Raw genomic sequence first — 23,523 nt, forward strand, 5'->3', positions numbered from 1 at the left:
CGCAAGCCTTTAATCCCAGAACTTGGGAGGCAGAGGCAGGTGAATTTCTGAGTTCCATGACAGCCATGGCTACATAGAGAAACCCTGTCTCAAAAAAAAAAAAGAAAGAAGGAAAGAAAGAAAGAAAGAAAGAGAGAGAGAGAGAGAGAGAGAGAGAGAGAGAGAGAGAGAGAGAGAGAGAGAGAAAGAGAAAAAAAGAAAGAAATTCAAGGGCACGAGGCTTGGAGTACACTTATTAATTATAATGTTTAACAATTCAGTTTTAATATTTCTCCCTTTAAATGAAACTTACAATCTGGACATTGTATGTTCCAATATGTATTCTGGTAATCTTGTCAAAAACTATTGTAAAGAAATAATTCTCTTTCCTTGTAAACACTGTTGCTTGAAGGGTCATATCAATTCCCTGTAGATGAACTCTTATACAATCTCATTTCCTTTTCCTACAAACAGGGCTTGCTCACTCTAAGTCACAGCTGCTGACATTTCTGGAGCAAAGACAAGGCTTTGCTGGTGTGAAGAGACAAGCAGTAAAAGCAGTGTTCCCAGGTTGGTAGGAAAGAGGAGGTCGGAACAACGTGGAGGTTCAAAGATCTAACAGATCCCATATACCTTGAAACATGATGTCGTTGTCAAGAAAGGCTTAGGCCTCTCTCTTTTGTCTTTGCTTCTAGAGAAGGACATGTCTCAGATGTTTGTTTGTGGTGGTTTAAGTGTATTTTGTGTTTCCTGAGCAGTGAACTGTGCTTGTATTTACAGTGACTTCCAGGGCTCTTCATTTTGTTGAGTCTCCATTATAAAGTGAGACTCAGGGAAATGCCAATCAGTGGAGGTCAAAGTTATAGTCATTTATCCACTGGGATTGAGAGCTGGCTCATGCCAGAAAGATCTGTACACCAAAGGGAGGCATGATTGGGTCAAACCCACAATTCCACCACACAGAGACAGGCAGGGCCAGATCACTCAACAGATTCAGTTCTGTTGATTGGAACAATTTAGGGTGGGGAGCACTTGGATAAAAGCCGTACAACCAGACTCACGTTGAGCAGTTCTTTCTCCACTGATCTTAGGGGAGAGTCAAAATATTGACTTATTATATGAAGTGTATATATATATATATATATATATATATATATATACACTTTACTTGAACTACAGGTACAATAATTTAACAGAGGCTATTTTTTTTTCATCAAAGATTTACAACTAGTTATTTATCAGGGCCAGACCATTGGACTTAGGAAGAGAAGGATGACAGGACCCTTCATGAATAGAACCGCATCAAACTACACAGCTAGGGTAATGTGATGAATTAACATGACCTGTGCACATGTAAGGTCTTGACAGTTTCAAGGAAAAGTTTATAGAAAACACAACATGGTCATTATGATTTAGATAGCATGTAGACTTACCATAATCACTAAGTTCATGGTTATAGCGTATGGCAGAATTTAGCTATGGTTTTGGAGTTATGACTAAGAGGCTTTAGCAATGTGTCTCTTCTATCCTTTTTAAGAATGTGCATTCCGTTAGTTGTTCTTGTTCTACACAGCTTTCTACCATGAGATAAATAATAGCAACCTCTTCTGGAAACAGTTAACCTCTTAGATGTTCTCAAGAGCATGGTGTCTTCCCCTGTCTTGTCCTGCAATTGTCCTTCTACCTGGCACAGAGTTGGGAAGCCCATCTGACCCAGGACAGAGGCTGTGGGAGAAATTCTGAGTCAGTTATGCTTGAGCTGGAAGTGACTGGGGCATATTCTATCTCTGGAACTAGGTTTACAGTGAGCTAAAATAGCATATGATGATTTATAAAATCATTCTCTGTATTCAGAAGGCATTGTTTCTCTGTAAGACTGAACCCAGGCATGTACCTAAGCATGACTTGTTTCAGTACTTCTGGTGTGGGCAGACAGCCTGAGAAACTCAATATGTGTTTTCCTCTTATAAAAATCCCAATGTTAAGGATTCTGTCCTGATTCTATGAGACATAGATATATTGGCTCCGTTGTGGATCAGTGTCTAAGCTTTACATACAAAGTATACCTGTAGCCTTGGAAAGAGACATTTAAAGAGAAAACCCACAAAATAGGACACCTGAGGGACTTAAAAAGTTCTAGAGATGAAAGAAGCGTATCAGGGCTTGCTGGAGCAGAAACAAAGGCCAACTTCAGCCATAAGACAGTGGAGCCCCAAACACACACACACACACACACACACACACACACACACACACACACTCCTCAGAGGAATAAGGTTTGCAAAAGGACCCAACCTCACTTTCATCTCCAATCACCCAAACAAGCAGGGCAGCTAGAGGACTCTTCCCACCAAAAAATGGCTTCAACCCTTGTCCATAGTGAGCTTGAGTCCTGGACCTACAGGCTGGCTAGACTTCTGTCATGCATGGGTCCCTGCCTCTTCCCACTGTGGAGCCCCTGGCCTGGTGGTTACCTCAGTAGCCTATGTTCTGCAGTAGAGGTGATCCTGACACTACTTTGCTTTTATAGTATATGAATGGGTCAGTGAGATTATATAGCTCAGTCCCAGCAGCCAAAGGATCCCTTTGGGCAAGTGTGGTAGGGAGTTACTAGGTTTAGACTTTTGACAAGACCATAAGGGGAACTTGGTGCTGGGCATGAGTGCGTTGAGAAGCGGACATGGACTTTCGTGGAGGACCACTAAAGCAACCTCAGCAAGGACGTTGGCATCTCTCCTAGAGCCCAGACAGGAGAACAGAGGAACTCTATAGCTTCCAGTTGCCTTAGTTCTAAAGTGAGCTCAGACAGTGGCCCTGAGGAACAAGTGTAAGAAACAGAACAATAGCTGAGACAGCATACATCAGGTGGATTTTTCAGTCATTCACTGCAGCATCCACAGAAATGGCATAATACATGGATTTGCCTGAACTCAACATCTTTAGCTTAGATGTTAGAAGGAGATGCAGGGAAGGATTCCCTGTCAGCAGTTTGTCTACTTACTAGAATCTTTACCAGACAAAATACATCTTTACCTACCTCCTTGGAGGACCAGAAGCACTAGGTCGGGTTTTGGTGACAGCAAATACATTCGTCATTTCGGGACACTTTGGCTCCGACTTGATCTGGTGTATAAAGCCAAACCCACAATTGCATCATACCAGGGCAGCCCAGCCCCTGAAACTTCAAGTGTCAATTCCCTTGGGTCAAACAATTGAAACAGTGGATCTTCCAAAGCTCCAGGTTTGGAGGCCGCATGGCAACATTTTATCTGTACTATTGGTTAGCTTGGGTGACCAGTTAGATAAAACTCAGGCAGAATGGAGTCCCTTTGGCTCCTTTGGTCCCTTTGGAGTCTTTGCAATGTTTGCACACATCTGAACATCTGTGCACTTTTCTGCAGACCTAAGTATGAAATCATTGTGAAAGACTAACATTACACTTAAGTGCATCTCAAATCGCTTACGCTCATGCTAATGAAACTCATCCCAAGAGCTCTTTGTGAAGGATGAAAAATTTCTCAAATGTTTTCCTATCACATACTCAATAATAAGGATTTAAAATGCATGCCTTTTGTGGATACAGAATTCAAAGATTAAACCATGCCACTGGGATTGTGTGTTTAATACCTTATCAATAAGTTTTCACAATTTTGTGGATTCAAGATTTTTTTCCTTTGTTCTTTGATCTTCTGTACCGATGTTTCTAAGCGTGCATTGCCTATCATCACTTGGTATGCTCACCCTATATATTTCGATGGATAAGTAAAATACATTGATTGAACTCTTAAGTCTATGCTTATGTAGTCTTAGAGGCTACTTTGGGTCTGTGTTCCACAGTGGAGTAGACTCCACTGCAGCTGATTTTTTAGTACCTGCCTTTAGTTCACAGGATCTAAGGAATGGACAAGGCTTTGACTCCATGTGATCCCCTGGCTGTTTTGTTAGCAGCCCCATGTACACTGATTTCTGAGGGCTCTCAGAAGGAAATCCTAGTTGCAGGCTACTCAACTATTGTGGTGAGGGTGTATACCACTTTAAAATGTTTGTGCTCTGTACACTCTTGTTTCTACAGTACAACTCAAAGCCTTGTGCATTTATGTCTCACCTGCATACAACAAGTAGGGGAAATGACTGGATGTGTGACCTGCTTTTATTACAGACACCTTTCTACCAACAGATCAACAGTAGTAGTCTCTGTTGGACATAGGTAGCCTGTTAGCTGGTTTTAATCAATGCCTCCATGGGCTTCTTGTTGATCTTCTTTCCAATGTCTGAGAGTCCGGGGCATTAACTCAGGACAAGAGATTTAGAGGAATGTTAGATACACACATGCTTGGGTGTGGCATGGGGATGTCAAATTTTATCTTCAGAGTCAACCTCCTTGGCCTGCTCAAACAGCATGTGTTTCTGTATGTGTAATATTAGCAATGCCCTGGAGGAATTGTTTCTATATATTCAAAAAGTAGAAACACAAACAACAGTATACAAGTTTGTTGGGGCAGACACCAAGCCAGCTTTGTATCCCAAGTCCATTTGTCAAAAGCCACTGAGGAGCTAGGAGCATAGTCAGGAACGCCAAGGCTGGTTTCAAACATTTTATAAAGTTAGTTTTCCTTGCCACGTTGGTTAGTGTATTGCTTTGTTTATTTAACGAACAACTAAGTCAACGTGCCCCCCGTCCCGTCCCCCCCCCCCCGGCCAGGAAGTAGTAATATTAAAATTACTACTAGAAATGACTTGTAAGCCAAAAGTTTCTGTCAAAGGCTTGACTCAAATCCATACATCTCCGATGTGGTTCTGGGGTCGAAAACCAATCTCATTACCCACAGCTTTTCTGCAGATAAGGCTTCCTCCTTGCACCTTCAACTGTGTGTTCCCATCCACAAAACTCTCCAAACAGTAGACTTCACCCACCCTGGGTTCTGGGATTTCCTTCGCACAGACTTCTGGGAGATGTAGTCCGCACCACTGTGACCACTGGGAGCCTTCCAGGAAATCCCCTTCTGAGTTCAGGTCTGTACTCGTGCGTCTTTCTTAAGGTTGGGCGGAAATCGTATGCGGCTATCTATTCCAGTTGTCTCTGACAAGAAGGTTGGTCCAGGCAGCAGCGTAGCCTGGGGCTCTGTGCGGGATCTGTGTCAAGGAGGTTGGTTCAGGAAGCAGCATAGCCTGGGGTTCAGTGCCGGGAGCTGGGCTCTGTCTTGGAGGGAGCGCTTGAGGACTGGGTGGGAGGGCGGAAGCAGCTGCCAGGACTGGCTGTGCTGAACTGGCTGGGGCCACTGAGGCTGCAGTTTTGGAGTGAGGGGACTGGCCTTTTGGGATTGTGTCCTGAGTGAAGGTTTCCTTTAGAACACCGAGAGCAGCCCGAGTCTGCCTTGGTTCTCTGGTACACTGGAGCAGCTTGGTAGTGGAGGACTAGATTGCAAACTAATGGTGATGAGCTGACTACCTGCTCCTGAGAGAGTGCCAGAGCTCACAGACCTGCATTGCTGGAAGCGCGCGTCCCTGGCTGCCCCCATCTCACCTGGATGCTGCCAGAGTCCTTTGTGTCTTTAGAGTAAAAGGGTTTCTGGTCCCCGTGTACTCTGTAGCCAGCTTATAGCAATGGCCTTGAGGTCTGACTGTGTTCATTTTTCGCTGCCAGTAAAGAATTAAGAGAGGAAAAATCCGAGTTACAACAGCTGTCGTGTTGGGGAATTCTGGGACATAGCCAACATATCTGTCTGAATGCACGGAAAATCTTGGACTAGGGTTGAAGAAACACATGCAGTGGACACACAGGCAGGAATGTCTACAAGGCAGAGTGGGATCAAAAGGAGCTCACACCATGTTTCACCTTGAGGGCTGTGTTTACTAAACTTGACAGGACCTCCATCCCTACTTTACAGTTGAGAATTTTTAAAAAAATATTTATTTATTTATTATATGTAAGTACACTGTAGCTGTCTTCAGACACTCCAGAAGAGGGTATCAGATTTCATTACAGATGGTTGTGAGCCACCATGTGGTTGCTGGGATTTGAACTCAGGGCCTTTGGAAGAGCAGTCGGTGCTCTTAACAGCTGAGCCATTTCACCAGCCCCGAGAATTTTTTAAAAAGAGAGTGTCCGCTTGGCCCCAAATGGTTCCGGTCAACATGACATTATCAGGGCTTGGACTTGTTGAGGAAGTTTATGGACATTGTGTATATTTCTGCCATTGTTTCTGTTATCTTGTAACTTTGCTTCCCATGGTAATATGAGGTATAAAAGGGCGGTGAAAAATAAACTCGAGGCTGCTGTGGTATTGACCAGCAATCCTCCCAAGTCTATTTCTTGGCTCTGCATCTTTTCTGCCTCTCCTGTCTTTAATCCTCACTCCATACTCAGAGACTCTTTGACTCTTGACCCAACCTAGGAGTTGCTGCTTCGTGATCTGTGTTGTATGTATTTTAAGCACTGTGTAGTATAGACAGGCTGGTAGGGAATGGGAAGTCTGTATTGTTTGGAACCTGATCAGGAATCCAGCCCTCTCTTTGCCTCTCATGTTGACTTCCCACCAATGTCCTGCTAATCTTTAGATCTGCCCAACTCTGAAAATATATCTCTGTCACTGTCAGGAGATGCAAGAGTTCTTAAAACATCTGTGCTGTCCTTTCTGTTGCTCTAGACTTCTTCTAGGATGGGCTTCCATTGAGTGGAATGTAACCATCGGGCTCCCAGTTATTGGAAGAATATGTAGTAATTGTTAATGGGTGGAAGTGTTCCTGCCTCAGGTCAGACATTATTTGCATTTCTTCCCCATAGAAAGTGAATTTTGCAAGTCTCTGATTCCCCTGCAATGTTTGCTGTTAATTGTATTGGCTAAAACCCACACAAAACGGTATCCTGTTTACAGGTCCCCGGACCTCCACCCCAGAGGCTCACAGGAGATTGTACTCAGGACAGCAGACAAACACCCATGCAGAATGGAGGAAGCAGTGCTGGCCAACATAGGGAGTGAGCCCTGCAGTTAATTCTCCATAGTGAGCATGCTCTGATTCTCTCACAGAGAGTTGTTTTTGTCTTTGCTCTGCTCTGGGCTCCTGCCATTCTCCACATTGCTGGTTTTCCCGTGGCCTTGGTGATGCAAACATTAAAAAAAGTGTAATCTGCTTTTTCATACTTGTAAAGACAGGATCTTTCTCTACTAGCTGTATAGAAGGTTTCAAGACCTTTCAATTTATTTTTCCCTTGAGAAACTCCTATTCAACAAAGTGCTTCATTATGTCGGTTCATTTTGGAGACATTCTGGCCTCTCCATCGCTGCTGAATTCTGCTCATTAGACAAAAGACTATTTTTGGTGCAGTCATTCTTTAAAGAGGATATATTTATGTTGTCCTATAAAGTCTTGTGACAATAGCTATTCCTCCTCCCAAGGGTGGAAACACCTTGCACTTCAGACACAAGACTCAGGGCATTGCAGCTGGATCTGACATGAAGATCTGAACAGGGACGAGTTGTCCATACGGATTGAAGGTGCTTTGCCAGGTTCCAAGGGAGAGAAGAAAAAAAAAATAGCTCTGCTTATCTTTTACACCAGTGGGCCACAGCAATGTCCTGTATGTCATTCCAGCCATAAAGATGCCACAGTGCCACTCAATATCTTGGCATATGCAGAAGCTGTCCAATGGGACTTAAAGCCTCATCAATAGAAGTTACATCATGCTTAGAAGCTACCACAGGTGACTTGTTAGGTTGAAACCTTAGAGGGGAACATACTAATGACATGTTATTAAAGCATCCTAAGCTCTCACTGCATTCTGATTGCTTTTCCTTAGACCTACACATGAGTGTGTAGCTCTTACTGTTCAAAGCACTTCTACACATGAGTGTGTAGCTCTTACTGTTCAAAGCGCTCCTACACATCAGTGTGTAGCTCTTACTGTTCAAAGCGCTCCTACACATGAGTGTGTAGCTCTTACTGTTCTTAGGGCTCCTACACACGAGTGTGTAGCTCTTACTGTTCAAAGCACTCCTACACATGAGTGTGTAGCTCTTACTGTTCAAAGCGCTTCTGTCTGCATCAGAGAGAACTCTGCAGAAAACTGAAGCTTACCAAAGCCCAGAGGACTATGTATGACCTTGTGATCTGACCCAATAGGTATGTCTACAATTTCTGCACGTAATACCCAAGGAACATTTCTGGAGCAGGAGCAGTTTGAGTATGAGGACCCGATGTCCTTGTCAAAACCAGAGGTTTGCTGTGAGTTCATTAATGGTTTTAATGAATTACAGTGTGGTATTATTCATTGGTCTTTATTTCAGGAAATGTTGTCCTTCTGGGATGTAGCCATTGATTTCTCTCCAGAAGAGTGGGAATGCCTGGAGCCTGCTCAGTGGGACCTGTACAGGGATGTGATGCTGGAGAATTTCAGCCACCTTGTGTTCCTGGGTGAGCATTGTATCTATAGAGAATTCCTATCTCACCCCTACCATGAACATGTAGCTCTCCCGCTTTGTACAATATCTCATGGAAGTATTTCAACAACGAGTTTCATATCCATCATTTGAAGAAAAATTAGGGAGGTTACTGTACAGCTAAGAAACATGTCATTATTTTTCCTTGCTGTGTTTGAAATGTCTGTGTTGGAAGCATGCCTCCTTTAGTCTTCTGAGACTGTTAGAAATGCACCCACATCAGGCGTGGACCACATTTGTTAATGAAATTGTTTCTCCATTCAGTTTCATGTTTTCCCTCTAAAGAAACTCAGAATCAGGATATTGTACATTCCTTTCTGTATTTTACTGTCCATGTCAGAAACCCTTGAAGGAACTAATTGTCTGCAGTTATTTATTGTATCATGTCTTTCCTTATAAACACTGTACTGAAAGAGAGAGTAAAAGAACACTTAAGCAATCTTAACTTCTTGTTCTCCAACCAGGTCTTGCTGTCTCTAAGCCATTCCTGGTGACATTTCTGGAGCAAATACAAGGGCCTTGGGACATGAAGAGACAAGGAACGGCCCCTGTGTACCCAGGTATGTAGGAAAGTGGGCGTCAGGGGACAGAGTTCAAGTCCAAAGATCCAACAGCCAGGCTTTCCCATGTGCCTTGAAATAATGTATTATGAACATCATTCTTTAGGTCTCTCCTTCACATCTCTCAGACATTTATGGTGGCTTAAGTCTCTTAGGATTTATATTTTGCAAACAGTGTGCCCTGTGTATGTTTTTACATGGACTTCCAAGATTTTTCTTGTTGCTGAGTCTCTATTGTAATGTAACACTCGGGGAAATGCAACTGAGTATTGGTCAGACCGGGAGTCACTTTTTTGATGGTGTTAAGGCAGACTTGTGCCAGAAAGCTCTCATACTGAAGTGAGCATGTCTTGGTTAATAAAATCAATGATATGTTCCCATGACACAGAGGCAGGCAGAAGCAGGGTGCTCAACAATTTCAGTTCTGTTGATTAGGACAAATTGGGCTGGGGAGCCGTTGGATAAATTCAGACTAACAGGAGTCCCTTTGGACAGTTCATTTCTCACTGATCTTAGGTAGCATCTGTCGAATATTGTCTCACAGTCTGCTGAGGAATTCTGCTTATAGAATCAGACCTAGCTCCAGGGCAGAAATTAGCTTTGTTAGGAGGAGGAGAAATGAAAGCAACGGACAGGACACGGACATTTGAACTTGCATGTAGTTTTCATATCATTTGGATGGCAGGTGTTGGCAAGTCCTGTTCCCCATGCTTCCTTATCCTGAGATGAGGCTAGCATACATTTCCTCTGATAGGTCTGTGTCCCATTGGACAGTGTGCTAATAGTAATCGTGTTCATCTACCCTGGATGTGTCCTGTCATGCAAGCTAGGTGGTGTGTTAGCCTTCTTCACTCCAGCGTTCAGGTTTGTTAACTAGTTTATAAACCACACCGGATTTTGAATATTATGCCATACTGAGTAAACTGTAAGGTGACTTTAAATTTGTTTGAGCTCCCTGTTTTAGGCTAAACGTTGACATGTACAGAGGACTATATAATGGAACGTTGGTATTAGTCGCTTACTCTAGTATTGTCTGTATGAATGAATTACATTTGAATTCAGCATGAATCCAAACACAATTTGGGCACATTGACTGTCACTCATTAAGTAGATCATCATTACCAATTATGGCTTAATTATATTTGCTGTGGCACTTACAGTGAATTAGTGACTCTCATCAGATTAAAATTTTAATAAATGAAAGTAATTATCTCTATTAAAAATTTCAGCCTCAAAAATTACAGTTGTTAAGACTGGTTAAATGGCTAACTGGTTAAGATCACTGGCTTCTCTTCCCGAGGAAGAGTTCAGTTGCCAGCGTCCACATGGCAGCTCCCAAGTGTTTGTAACTTCACATCCAGGGGATCTGACACCATCACACAGACATATATGCAGACACGCATTTAGCAAAACACCAATACACGTGAAATAAAAATTAAATTAATAAAAAATTACAGTTTCTGAAGTGCAAACCTCTTATCTCTAAATAAACTTGAACATAAATACACCCTGGAGGAGCTGAGGGCTTCACTGTCCTGATCTCTTTATGGTGCCCCTTTCCACAGTCCTGGTCAGTCCTCCAGACAGTCTCTGTGCCTTGTTTTATTTCATCAGGAAATAATACAGAAAAGACAATAGTATGCCTGGCCTTTCCAAGAATAAAAAGGCATACAAGTAATTCTCATTTCTTAGCATGACACCATTTTCCACGTACTTAAAGTTTAAGAAAGTTAGCGAAGACATAGTGACTAGATAGACATCTTTAAGTCAGAAGTGTTTTCTAACCTGAATAGAAGTTTATAATGTAGGAACATGAGTAAATTTTGACTACTAAATGTATTTTCTTTTAGTCTCTTTTATTATAATGCCTGTGTTCCATAGTCAGACGGAATGTGACCTAGCCTCATGGTTTTGTACTTTTGTCCCCCTCTTTATTTATATGATGAGTATTATCTTAAGTAATTTTAATCTTTTCATTAAAGGTATAATTTCAAATGTGGATTTTTTGAATCTTAAAATAGTTACACTGACCTACACAGAGAAAATTTATATGCCAGCAAGAGGTTTAGAGATGTCAGTAGACTTGGAAGAAAGGCATCTTTTGTGAACAAAGATGGGAAGGAGAGTATAGCAGTTCAGTCTGTAACTGAAGGAAGAGTCAATTGACTGACCTGGCTTATTGAGTCCATTTTTGAAGGAATGTAACATTGAACAAGCCCAGCTGTGATTGTATTTAGCAGGCACAGCTAGACTTATGAAGATGGTAGTTGTTCAGCTTAGTTAATACTGTGCAACATCGGCTGAATAAAAGAAGGTTCCAAGCAACCTACACAGAGAGGGTAATCTGATGAATGAATTTGACCTGTGCACATACTGGTAACCTATTGTGCCTTGACAGTTTCCAGGGGCAACATCATAGAAAACCCAAGATTATCTTTATCGTTTAGATAGCATGTAGACTTTCCATAGTCACTACGTTGATGATTATAGCACCTGTCAGAATTTAGTTATGATTTTGGCTTATGATTAAGACACTTTAGCATCTTTTATCTATGTTTACGTTGTGCATTCCATTAGTTGTTCTTATTTTACACAGCTTTCTACCATGACATAATTACTAGCAGCCTCTTCTGGAAACAGGTCACTTCTTAGCTGTTCTCAAATGCATTGTATCTTTCCCCAGACTGTCCTGATGCTGTCCTTCTACCTGTGACAGAGTCAGGGAGCCAGTCTGTCCCTGGACAGATACTGTGGGAGAAACTTGAGTCAGTTATACTTGAGCCTGGACTTGGTGGGGCTCATCCTATCCCTGGAACCAGGTTTTCATTGAGCTAAAAGCCAGACAGAAAATACCTTCTTGGAGGACCAGAAGGACTAGGTTGCATTTTGGTGTGAGAAATGACATCGGTCATTCCAGTACCCTCTGGCCCTCATTTACTTGGTTTTAAAAGCTGACCCACAGTTGCATGATACCAGAGGCAGGCCAGTGTCCTGAAATTTCAAACCTTTTCATTCTATCTATTCAGACCATTCAAAGAGTGGCCCTTCCCAAGCTCCAGGTTTGGAGGCCGCACGACAACATTTTCTCAGCAGTATTGCTTAGCTTGGGTGAGCTGTTGCATAAAAATCAGGCCAAATGGAGTCACACTGGGCAGTAGCAGTCTTTGCACTGTTTGCACACAACTGAAAGTTTGTGTATTTTACTGCCGACCCAGGTATGAAATCATTGTGAGAAACTAACAGTACACTAGTGTGTCTCAAATCACTTATGCTCATGCTAGTGAAACTGATGTCAAGAGCTCTTTGTGAAGGATTAAAAGTTTCTAAATTTTTTTCCTATCACATAGTAAATAATAAGAATTTAACATGCATGCCTTCTGTGGATACATAATTTGAAGATTAAACTATGCCACTTGGAGTGTGTGTTTAATACCTCCTCAATAATTTTCAGAATTTTGTGGATCCAAGATTTTTTTCCTTTGTCCTTTGGTCTTGTGTATCGTTGTTTCTGAGTGGGCGTTGCCTATCATCACATGGTATGCTCACCCTATATATTTTGTTCTATTTTTAAAATACCTTGATTGAACACTTGAGGAGAGTGTAAGATAAAAATACCTATAATCTTTGCTTCTGTGAAATTTCCCTTCATGGATAACTACGGCTCTGCCATTGTCATGCCCTGTTCATTGTCTCTCTCCACTCAGTGTTCAATGGTTATTTAATCTGATAAATTAATTAGTTTTAGAAGCAGGTGATTTTATTGCCAGGACTAGTGTCCTCGTCTGCCATTAATACCAGCACTTGAATCGTGGTAGCAGGTAGATCTCTGAGTTCAAGCTCAGCCTCATATATGTACCAATTTCCAGTACAGGCAGTTCTACAAAGAAACCCTGTCTCAAAAAAATCTGAGACCACCCAAACAATATAACTAATAGATAATTGAGATATCTATTTATTGACACATACGTCGCTCCAGCAAAATTTCCGTTACTCATGGGTGAGCTTGATATTTATTATTCTGCCTTGATATCTCTCAAGTATATATTTTCCATTCATCAGTATAAATCATAAAATACTGTCCCAAATCCTTAGGCTATATAATTTAATCTTGATGTGGACAGTGTACTTGTTATGCAACATATCTTTTGTACCTTCCAAAATAAATCTTTTTACTTAGGATAAAAGTGTGTTCATCCAATCTCACACAACCATAATTAACTTTTTCTTTGTTTAGGCTTGGCTACTTTATAATTTCATGATGTGTGGCCTCATAATATCTATATGGCTTGAAAGGCTTACTTCTGGTAGTAAAATGACCTTACAACTTATTTAGACATTTACCTTTGAATAATATGGGATTGTTTCTATGTTCTGTTTGATTGTGCTCTTTCTCCAGTAAAAATACACATTGTTTCCACCTACTGTATTTGTGAATTTTCCTCAGTGCCACAGGCATTGAAACATACTGTGGATTTTTATTTATGGTTTAATATATATATGAGTTAATGTCTTCATTCTTAAAAATGAGCCTTATAATTAAAAAGAATATCGCTTAACTTTTGTTCGTATCTCATCTTTTGCTCAACAGGAATAATACCCAATGATCCTAACAATTGCAGCAAACTGACTAATTGTAAATCACTCCTTATTACACAAAGAAGAAATCATATAGGGGAGAAACCCTACAAGTGTGGAGAATGTGGTAAGGCCCTTAGTTCTCATAAAACACTTTCTATACATCAGAGACTTCACACTGGAGACAAACCTTACAAGTGTGAAGAGTGTCATAAGGCCTTCAGTACTCGCTCATCACTTTTTATACACATGAAAAATCATACTGATGAAAAAATCTACAAGTGTGAAGACTGTGGCAGAACATTTTACTATCTTTCAATGCTGAAGCAACATCAGAGAATTCATTCTGGAGAGAAACCCTACAAGTGTGAAGAATGTGGGAAAAGCTTTAGCTTTCCCTCGTTCCTTAAGCAACATCAAAGACTTCATTGTAGAAAAAATGCCTTCAAGCATGAACAATGTGTCAACAGATTTCCCCCTCCTCTACCCCTTCAGGAACATGAGCAAATCCGTACTGAAGAGAAACCCTACAAGTGTGGAGAATGTTATAAAACCTTTCGTTATCACTCAGCCCTTAGGATACACAAGGCAGTTCATACTGGAGAGAGACCTTACAAGTGTGAAGAGTGTGGCAAATGTTTTTCCTCATCTTCCTGCCTTAAAAAACATCAAATACTTCACTCTGAAGACAACCCCTACAAGTGTGAAGAATGTTATAAAGCCTTTCGTAATCACTCAGCCCTTAGGATTCACAAGACAGTTCATACGGGAGAGAGACCTTACAAATGTCAGGAGTGTGGCAAATGCTATTCCTCACCTTCCTGCCTTAAAAGACATCAAATACTTCACTCTAAATACAACCCCTACAAGTGTGAAGAGTGTGGCAAATGTCTTTCCTCATCTTCCTGCCTTAAAACACATCAAACCCTTCACTCTGAAGACAAACCCTACAAGTGTGAAGACTGCTCCAGATGTTTCTGCTCATCTTCATCTCTTAGGCGACATCAAAAATTCCATTCTGAAGGCAATCCCTATAAGTGTGAAAAATGTGACAAAAGATTTTCATGTTCTGCAGGTCTTCAGGACCATCAAACAATTCATACTGGGGAGAAACCATATAGGTGTGAAAATTGTCACAAAGCCTTTTGTTATCGCTCATCCCTTAGGAAACATAAGACAGTTCATACCAGAGAGAAATCCACACACATGTGACAAGTGTCCTAGGGGCTTTTCCTCATCCTCCTGCCTTGTACAACATCAAGCTCTTCACTCTGAAGACAATCCACACAAGTGTGTAGAATGTAGGCAAAGCCTTTGTTAATGTTTATAGCCAGATTCGACCCATGACAGTTCATGCTGGAGAGAAATCCTATAAAGATCTCTTAGCATTATCAATTGGTTCTGAAATTATTGTATGGTCATCTGGTAAATTTAGAATTTATTAATACATAAATCTGATTGGTTTTTTTATAAGCTTCTAGAGTCTTGTTCCTACCAGGCAAATGGATGTTGTTATGGCTGACCATAGAGTGGATAGTCATGTGGTGGTGGTGGTGGGGATGGAGGCAGGGGCTAGCCAGAGAGTTGCCAGTGGCAGGAGAGTGGGATGCCTATTCTTCCAGTCCTTGACAGAGAGTTGGCAGGCAGAGAGCACCTGGAGCACAGAGAGTTGGCAGTTTCTTTTTTAATATTTTTCTCAACAGTCTTTAAAAGTTTATACTTCTTCAGTCCTTAAAAGACATCAACTAATTCATACTGAATAAAACCTTGTATGGTGTGCGGTAAAAACCATTCCTAATCCTTCAAACCGTATCCAACTCAAATCAATCCCTAGGGTAGACTATTAAGTGAATTAGTTTGAAATGTCAACACCACCATCTTACTCCCAGCAGCACAAATGTTGAGAATGTCATCAGAGAACAGTAGAGACTTCTCTTTACTATAACCTCCCAACCAATGTGTTCTATAGTGTGCTTGAATATGGCATGGGTTGTTGCATTTCTTTCTTCTGTAGCTACAGACATAAAACAAAACTGTTATTATTTCATAATGTGGGTCTTAGATCTGGGCTATTGTATAGTTACTGTTGTTTTCCTCACTGGGGTCACCCAAGCTCCCCCAGTAATGTTTCTCTTGAGCATGTAAAAAGCTCGATAAACTCAGATGTCTCACTTTTTGTAAAATGATCTGCACTGGTTCTAACCTAGGTTGAATGGGCGTTAGTGTTTCTCTCTCCAAGAAATTCTAACAGAACACACTGAAGTCATATTTAGTTCCAGAATAAAGGATCTTTATTCACTTTGATTACAGAACATTGTATCTCATCTTATTCCAACTTTCATGTCATAGAAACTTGACAGCGATTTGAAATATGGACCCAAGCCACATGCACTTACTCTGTAGAAGGGATGCATTTGATTGGTGAATATCTGATGTCAGTTGTGAAACATAGTGCAGTTCTTATTTTTATTATTGATACAGATCCTAAAAAGTCATCTCAAGCTTGAGTTTACTAATTTGGGTAAACAGTTATATTATGGGCAATTAAAACCTAAAACTTAACAATTAATTTTTAAGTGACTAAATGTCTCTAGTATACCTAGAATTATAGTTTTAGTCATGCTAAGTACAAGTGAAATTTATTTATGGAGATAAGTTAGGATGGAGAGGCCAATTTATATCTCTCAATCTTTAGTATTCTGTCTATGCTATTGAAGTACATCTTAAAACACATACCTCAATACAAGATTAAAATTAACTTAGTGTATTTAATATAACATAAAATTTAAAATAAACTGTAATTATATTTTTAAAAATCTTGGTCTGAGAAATAGAGTATTGGAACTAAAGGCATTAAATCTACAATATCCTTAGACGGCAGAACAACCCCAGGCTCAAGAGTACCACTCCTCTTGGACAGGAAATAGACCCTATCAGAGTAAATTGCAGGCTAGCCACATACCATAACATGCTAAAGATGTAAGGGAAAAGGCTTTGTTCAAGTCTGGTGCTCTTGTCTGTTGTGCTCCATCGGATCTTACAACTGGGCTCTGATGAATTAACTGGTTGTTAATCTTTTTCAAATGTTAGGTTGCCTCAAGAAAAATGAGTCCAAGGGCCCAGTTCCTGCCCCTTCATAAAATTCAAGGATTCGAAAAGAACTAATAGAACTGGGGAATAAGGTGACTTAGGCCAGGCCAGGTTATCCTGGCACTTTACCTCACAGCCTCTGGAGCCTCCTCAGGGAAGGAAATTGTATCTCCCATCTTCTGAAAAAGAAATTTGTCTTTGCTGAGTCAGGATTTATATGGATACAAAGGATCCCTTCTGAAAACTGTCCATTGTGCAGGCGTACAGTGAAAAACCAAACAATAACAAAAAATCAACCAAACAAAACACAACCCTTGGTTTTGCATCTCATGTGATGTGAGTGCAGCCTTTTGATCTTTAAAACTCTACCCCCACTTCCTTCCCTGTTAAGATCCTTCCTGAGTGGAAGCCCAAGCTTGCTCACGAATATTCTTTTTTTTTTTTAAAGATTTATTTATTATATGTAAGTACACTGTAGCTGTCTTCAGACACTCCAGAAGAGGGCGTCAGATCTTGTTACAGATGGTTGTGAGCCACCATGTGGTTGCTGGGATTTGAACTCTGGACCTTCGGAAGAGCAGTCGGGTACTCTTACCCACTGAGCCATCTCACCAGCCCACGAATATTCTTAAATGGCTTAATAATAAGGAAAAGTTGAACTCTCACATGGGCTTTTTCATTTGCCATCTCAAGTCAAGATAGAATTCTCATTTGATGAACAGTGGCTGTTCATTTATACCCGCAGGTGGTACCAACTTAGAAGCTTGCTGTCTGCTGACTACCTTTCATATTGGTGGCACAATCTAGGTATGCTACCATCGAAGTACCTGAATACGCTGTATTACCCAGTGGTTAACACAGGGAGTAGAATAAATGGTCAGGCAAATTGATGTGCCAGTGGAGGAATAGGGACAGCAAAGTTATTGGAGTGACCAAATGTTTTCTGGTTGAATTTAAAGCTCATTCCATGGATGGTAAGTAATAACTGGTGATGTCAATCAGATGATAAAGCTGAATATATCCAGGTGCTATGCCCTAGGGAGAACCTATTCCTTTTTTTCTTATTGGTGAAACTAGTAACTAAATGACCCCAAGCTCTTATTTTTGTACCCACAGACTCAGGCACCTTCTACCACCCAACAGAAAATTTAATTGTGTGGTAGATGGAGAATAATCCAGTGACTCACAGTTGGTCAAAGTGTGGAGGGCACTGATCTAGATGCTATACCGTTATCAAACCACTAATGCTGAAACTCAGGGATCTCTTAGGGAGAAGTGGTAGAAAGGTGGTGAGAGCCAGGTATAGTTATATCTACAGTGAAACCATATTTGCTAGAAATGTCAGGACCATTTCAATCAGGATCACACTGTGACTAATATTCCTTCGACAATATGTGCACAAACTAAAACCAGCTATTCAACAAGCATGGTTCCTAAGGGCCTCACAATATCTCACCCTAGTGGAGGAGCTATGGCTCTTGAGGGAGACAGTCATCTTGAGAGGATTCCTTTCTATAGTCGATTGACCTCCACTGATGTGTTTATAAAAAGACAAAGAGAGAGGAGATAAGTTCTATGGAGGTGTGGTGAGGTATGGGGGATGAGGTTGTTTCAGCAGGCCCATGCAGAGGCATCTCTTCCCCCTGAGGGACTAGGCACAGGATGGTATAGTATACAATAGAGTTTATTCAGGGCATGGGGAGGGGAATTAAGAAGGTAATAGAGGCAGAGAAAGGCATAAAAGAAACAGAGACAGATACAATGAAAAGAGTAGAGAAGTAGAGACCAGCCATGAGCATGTGGAGAGGGGGGAAGGAAATGGAGAGAGAGAGGAAAGGGATGAAGGGACAGAGAAGGAACAAGAAGGCAAGAGAATAAGGAGGGGCAAGCAGCCCCTTTTAAAGTGGGTCAGGCTTACCTGGCTACTGCCAGGTAACTGTGGTGGGGAGTTTACCTAGCTATTGCCACGGAACTGTGGGGTGGAGCTTAGACAATGCTAAAATTCACCCCTACACAAAGAGGGAGCACTGAGTGGTAACAAGAAATTAAGAAAGTTAAAGCAAAGACACTGGAGCATAAAGTGTAATAAAGGGTAAGCAGTGGGAGTCTCCTCAGGAGAGTGATATGCATACTTTGTTCCCCTGGGGCCCGCCCTTCTGCCTGCCTAGGTATGGTCTCCATTGCTCCCTGAGATGGCTGAGAGCTGAGCAGTGGGCCCTGGGTAGGAGGCCTGGGGCTAAAGGACATTGAGAGGGAGGGAGGGCGGGTGGGCAGTGGGGGCTTGTCGGATCTCTATATGGCTAAGGTTCTGTTGCATCTGGCTGTCCGGGTGTTGCGCTCGGCTGCTGTCTGCTGCTATGGGGTCTTCTCTAAGGGGCTGATCGGCAGGCTGCTCATCTTCCTTGACTTGGCTTGGAGGCTGCGCATCAACTTTCCCTAACTCTACATCGTGGCTTCCATGATGCTCAACGAATGCCTGCAAGTTCACATTGAGATCCACTGAAGGCCATCCTTGACTGATAGGCCTCACCAGACTCACCGCATCAGAGGGCACAGAGCATGAAGGCTGGGAGAGGGACCCTGGGTGTCTGCCTGGCCAAGCAGTCACAAGGAGGTGACCCGGACAAACTAGCATGTGGCCTTAAGAAAAGAAGTCAGAAGAGGAACCCCAGCGCATCAGCTGTGCCTTCTTGGACAGACATGGCTATAGCACATTGCCATGGACAGTCACGGGCCATGGCTGTGGCAGCCTCAGAAATGAAGCATGGTGAGAGCAAGGCCAGCCTTCTGAGTCATGGTGGCTTCAAAGTGCTTCAGTCTCTGAAGGGATCAATGGGGAGAAGTTCAACCCCAGCAGCCTCCCTTGGCAAGAAGGAGCCACGCGGCTGTGGCTCTGTCCCCTGCTCCTTCAGAAGAACAACTAGCCGGGATGTCCGGAGGCATCGGGGATGCACTAGGAAGTGACTGGCCAGGAAGAGATTCCAGAGCCACTGACAACCGTGGACAATACCTCAAAGGAGAGTCCTGGGTGTCAGGAGGGCCAGGCCATCCAAAACTGAGGGAAGTGGGATTCCTAAGAGGTGAACCACTAAGTGCTGTCCCCAAGGGGCTAGGCACCTGGTCAGAACTGTCTCAGCGATACTCTGAGCTATGCCAGCTGCTATATGCTTACCCCTATTATAAAGTTCCCCAGAAGATGAGCTGAGATGTGTGTCCCTTGACCGTTTCAACCCCGTGCTTTCAGAGGAAACAGTAAAAGATGAGAGAGCTCTCAAGTACTTCAGATGGTCTGCAGATAGTCGTAGGGGTCACTGGCTCTGCAATCTTCCAGATTCGCAAGTGTCTGATGCCATAGTTAAGGTTCAAGCAGAACAATAAATATAGCAGATTAATTTTAAAGGTTGTCTTACAGTTTCTTTTGCATTAAGTCTGGTGTATGCTGCAGCCATTCAGTTCCTGCTGTTTCCTGTGAACCAGACACACCTCGGTGGTTGATGCAGAGGGACGTTTTGGAGCATACTCTCAATCCTTTCGGAAAGATGCTCAGAACTGGGACCCCCCCCCCTCCGGGAAAATGGTTGATCTACCCCATGTAAGATCAGACAGGAACCTTTAGCACAGAGTTCTAAATTATGGAGACACATCCTCAAGGGCTAGCGTCCGGATGCCGCCTGCCTCAGCTCACCTCTGGCCATCTGATGGAAGTGGAGGCCTGTAGGCTACGCCCTCCACTTCTTGTAAGCCTTGCTTTGGTCATGAAGAGTCTTGCTTGCCATTTCTGCACTGTACTGACTCGGTGACCTGCAGCCAGAGGTCCCTGCTCACATGTCTCCCTCTTTCCGCCTGAGTTGCAGTTTTTAATGGAGGCACTTTGGAGAAGTTGCAATATTAAATTTAGGACAATTTAAAATTACAGAAGAGTTTGAGGCTTTCCTGCCGACAGAACATAGATGGCAAATGAAGCAATGAAGCTTTTTCCTTTATACCGGCCCAGGACTTGTGATTTCTTTTACATTAAGATTTTTTCCAAAGTGACTTTCGCTTTGTGGTTTGTTGATAACTTCAATAAAGGTCATTTAAAGGGTGGACATTTTAAAGCCTCCCTACCCAAGACAGAGTTTAAAACAGCCATGGGAGAGTTGGGGGACCTGACTTTATATGTCATTTATATTGTGACCTAAATTACTATGCCATGGGCTATTTAAGTGTTTTGGGAAAATAATAAAGTCTGTTCTTTAGCATAAAAAAGTGGGGGTAAGCAGTAATTTGAGGTGAAGGAACATGGAGGATGTTTGAATAAAACACATTATACATGTGTCAGATTCTCCCCCAATAAGTATCAATTTAAACCCTGTTGGTTTTGGACATATGTAAACTTGACCTATTTCAACAGTGATTATAGCTCATGATTCTGGCTGTAATAAAGTTTACAGAGTGGTGAGAAGTCTCCCAGAAGGGCTCAGATGCTGACAACTAAGGAGCCCTTCATCCGTGTAACATTGGAGAAGAGAGTAGAATGGTTCCCCATAGATGAGATGCAACTACACTCATCTTGTATCTTCCACATGGCTTTGCCATGAGTAGAAGAGCAAAAGGTTGAACAGTGGCCTCACTGCCCTCCCTCCCCTTCCTTCTATGTAATGGTGATCATTGTACTTTGCTTACTGGTTATGCCTCATTCTAAAATTAGCAAAGGAGTACACCAGTCAAATGAAATTGGTGGGTAAAAAGGTAAAGGGACAACACATCACATACCTCCTATAGTTGACTTCTGTAGAAACAAAGAGGTTACAAATATGTAAACATGGTTACATTGGAGATCCAAAGATGAGTAAATATAAGTTCCAGCTGATTCTCATTCATTGTAATAGCAAAGGAAGGCTGGTGTGTACAAAGGCTGGCTCCATTTAAAAAATTATGAACTAAGATTTTGTCAGCAAGTCCTCTTGAACAAATATTAGGTTTATTGTGTGTCTTGGGTTTTTTTTTTTTTTTTTTTTTTTGGCTAGGAAGAGGCACCATGACCATAGCAACTCTTATAAAGGAAAACATTTAATTGGTGCTGGCTTGTAGTTTCAGAGCGTTAGCCCATTATCATCATGGCAGGTCACATGGCAGTGTGTAGGCAGATGTGCTGGAAGAACATAGAGTTCTACATCTTGATCAGAAGGCAACCAGGGGGCTAGATTCCACACCATGTGAGTTTGAACATCTGTATGTCCTCAAAGCCTGACCTCCACAGTAATACATTTCCTCTGACACGGCAATACCTCCTAGTATGTATATCTGGGTCATTGTATTCTCCATATCTGCAGTTTGTGTAGACCTACCTAGGAAAGTTTTCTCGGGATACAGAGGGAGATGTCATTACAAATGGAAATATCCTTTATGAATATACATTCGTTCTATAAGGGTCGTTTTTCAGAGCTACTGTCTGTAGGAAGTCTCTTCCTTGAGGTGACATGGGTGCAGGGGTGATATCCCTTACTCCCTTTGGCAGTCAGGAGATCTGGCACTGGTGTCATGGCAGTAGGTGAACTGGCCCTACATCTCACAGGCTGCAGCACTCAGGAGAATGGGCTCTGCACCATACCTGGACTGCACAATAGAGCTGGCCCTGGTGGAAGAGATGTGTGTGAGCTGACCCAAGGACATGAGAGTGGGAATATGGCATGGCATTATCTTAATAAAAGAAGGATGAATCCAAGTTACACATGGAGAGTAGTGTAAAAGTTAGCACTACTTGCATACATACTGTTAGTCATCTTAGCCTGAAAGATTCCTGGTAAATGTATAGAACACACAAGACAGTTTTTATAATTTATACTGCATATAGTCATTTGTCATGGTCCTTATTAAATATATGTTCACAGCATATCACAGAATTTTTCAGAGGTGGCCCTGGTAATGGTGGAATTTTATGGAGAGTTTCAGACAGAAGACCTCTCTTATCCTCATTTTGAATCACTTGCAGATTACTTTATATCAAGATTTAAATCATAGTTAACTTTGTTTGACAAAGGCACCCTCTTAGTCGTTCTTGAACACACAATGTCTTCTTAGGCTTTTTTTTTTAATTTATTTTTCCTCAAAGAGAGTATTGTAAGAGAGGAGGCAGCATATTCTGAGTGATCATGGAAACTGAAAGAGGCATGCAGTCCTACTGTGACTACCCTGGGAGTTAGAACACGTTAATGAACACATGGAACTTCTGCTACACCTACTAAGATACAAATTGAACTACCAACACTAGTCAACTCTTGATTCATGATTGTCAGTGACAGATTTTGTGTCCCTCCATTTTTGATAGAGTAGGTATGGTTAAGGAAATGATTATTTCTGTCTTTAAACAAAGAAGAAACTGACATGATGTTATAGATCTACAAGTGAAGATACAGTCTCATGTATAACAGTGATACATACACAAATATCCAACTGAGAGGATAGCCACAAAAAAATGATTGTTAGTGAGGAAAGTGGGAAACTTCAGTGTGGCTAGTACATGATGTTTTTGGAAGTAACAGAATAAATAATGTATAAACTGTAGAGAGAAATTGAGACTGGAAAGAAGGTGTCTGGGGACAGAAAGCAGAGGCTGATATTGAAAATTGCTTGTCCTGCAAGCCTTAAAACATGGTTTATGAACAACAGAATCCATGTAATTGTGGAAGGAGAGTAGAGGGCTGGGCAGTGTTCAAGTGAACATGAATGGAGCCAGGATAAGATGGAACTTTGATATTTAAGAACTACCTCATGTCCAGATTGACCTATGGGGAATACAGACTACCATCGACCAGGTTCATCTAAAGACTGTGTTCCAAAGCAATATACGACAGGGAAGATAATTATCTCTGAAACTCACTTCCAGACACCAATATCTG

General features: G+C 41.8%; 1 protein-coding gene and 1 pseudogene across 1 annotated transcript; both read left to right on the top strand.

Moving 5' to 3' along the window:
• The first annotated feature begins 4,998 nt into the window (after positions 1 to 4,998).
• On the top strand, positions 4,999 to 15,316 carry Rsl1 (regulator of sex limited protein 1). Its single transcript, NM_001013769.1, has 4 exons — positions 4,999 to 5,070; positions 8,265 to 8,391; positions 8,882 to 8,977; positions 13,566 to 15,316. The coding sequence occupies exons 1-4, from the start codon at positions 5,035 to 5,037 to the stop codon at positions 14,762 to 14,764; spliced, it is 1,458 nt and encodes a 485-aa protein (NP_001013791.1). The 5' UTR covers positions 4,999 to 5,034; the 3' UTR covers positions 14,765 to 15,316.
• A 3,582-nt stretch (positions 15,317 to 18,898) lies between these two features.
• On the top strand, positions 18,899 to 20,862 carry Gm9626 (annotated as a pseudogene).
• The last annotated feature ends 2,661 nt before the right edge of the window (positions 20,863 to 23,523 follow it).

The sequence above is a fragment of the Mus musculus genome, chromosome 13 (genome assembly GCF_000001635.26).
Source record: "Mus musculus strain C57BL/6J chromosome 13, GRCm38.p6 C57BL/6J".
Lineage (NCBI taxonomy): Eukaryota > Metazoa > Chordata > Mammalia > Rodentia > Muridae > Mus > Mus musculus.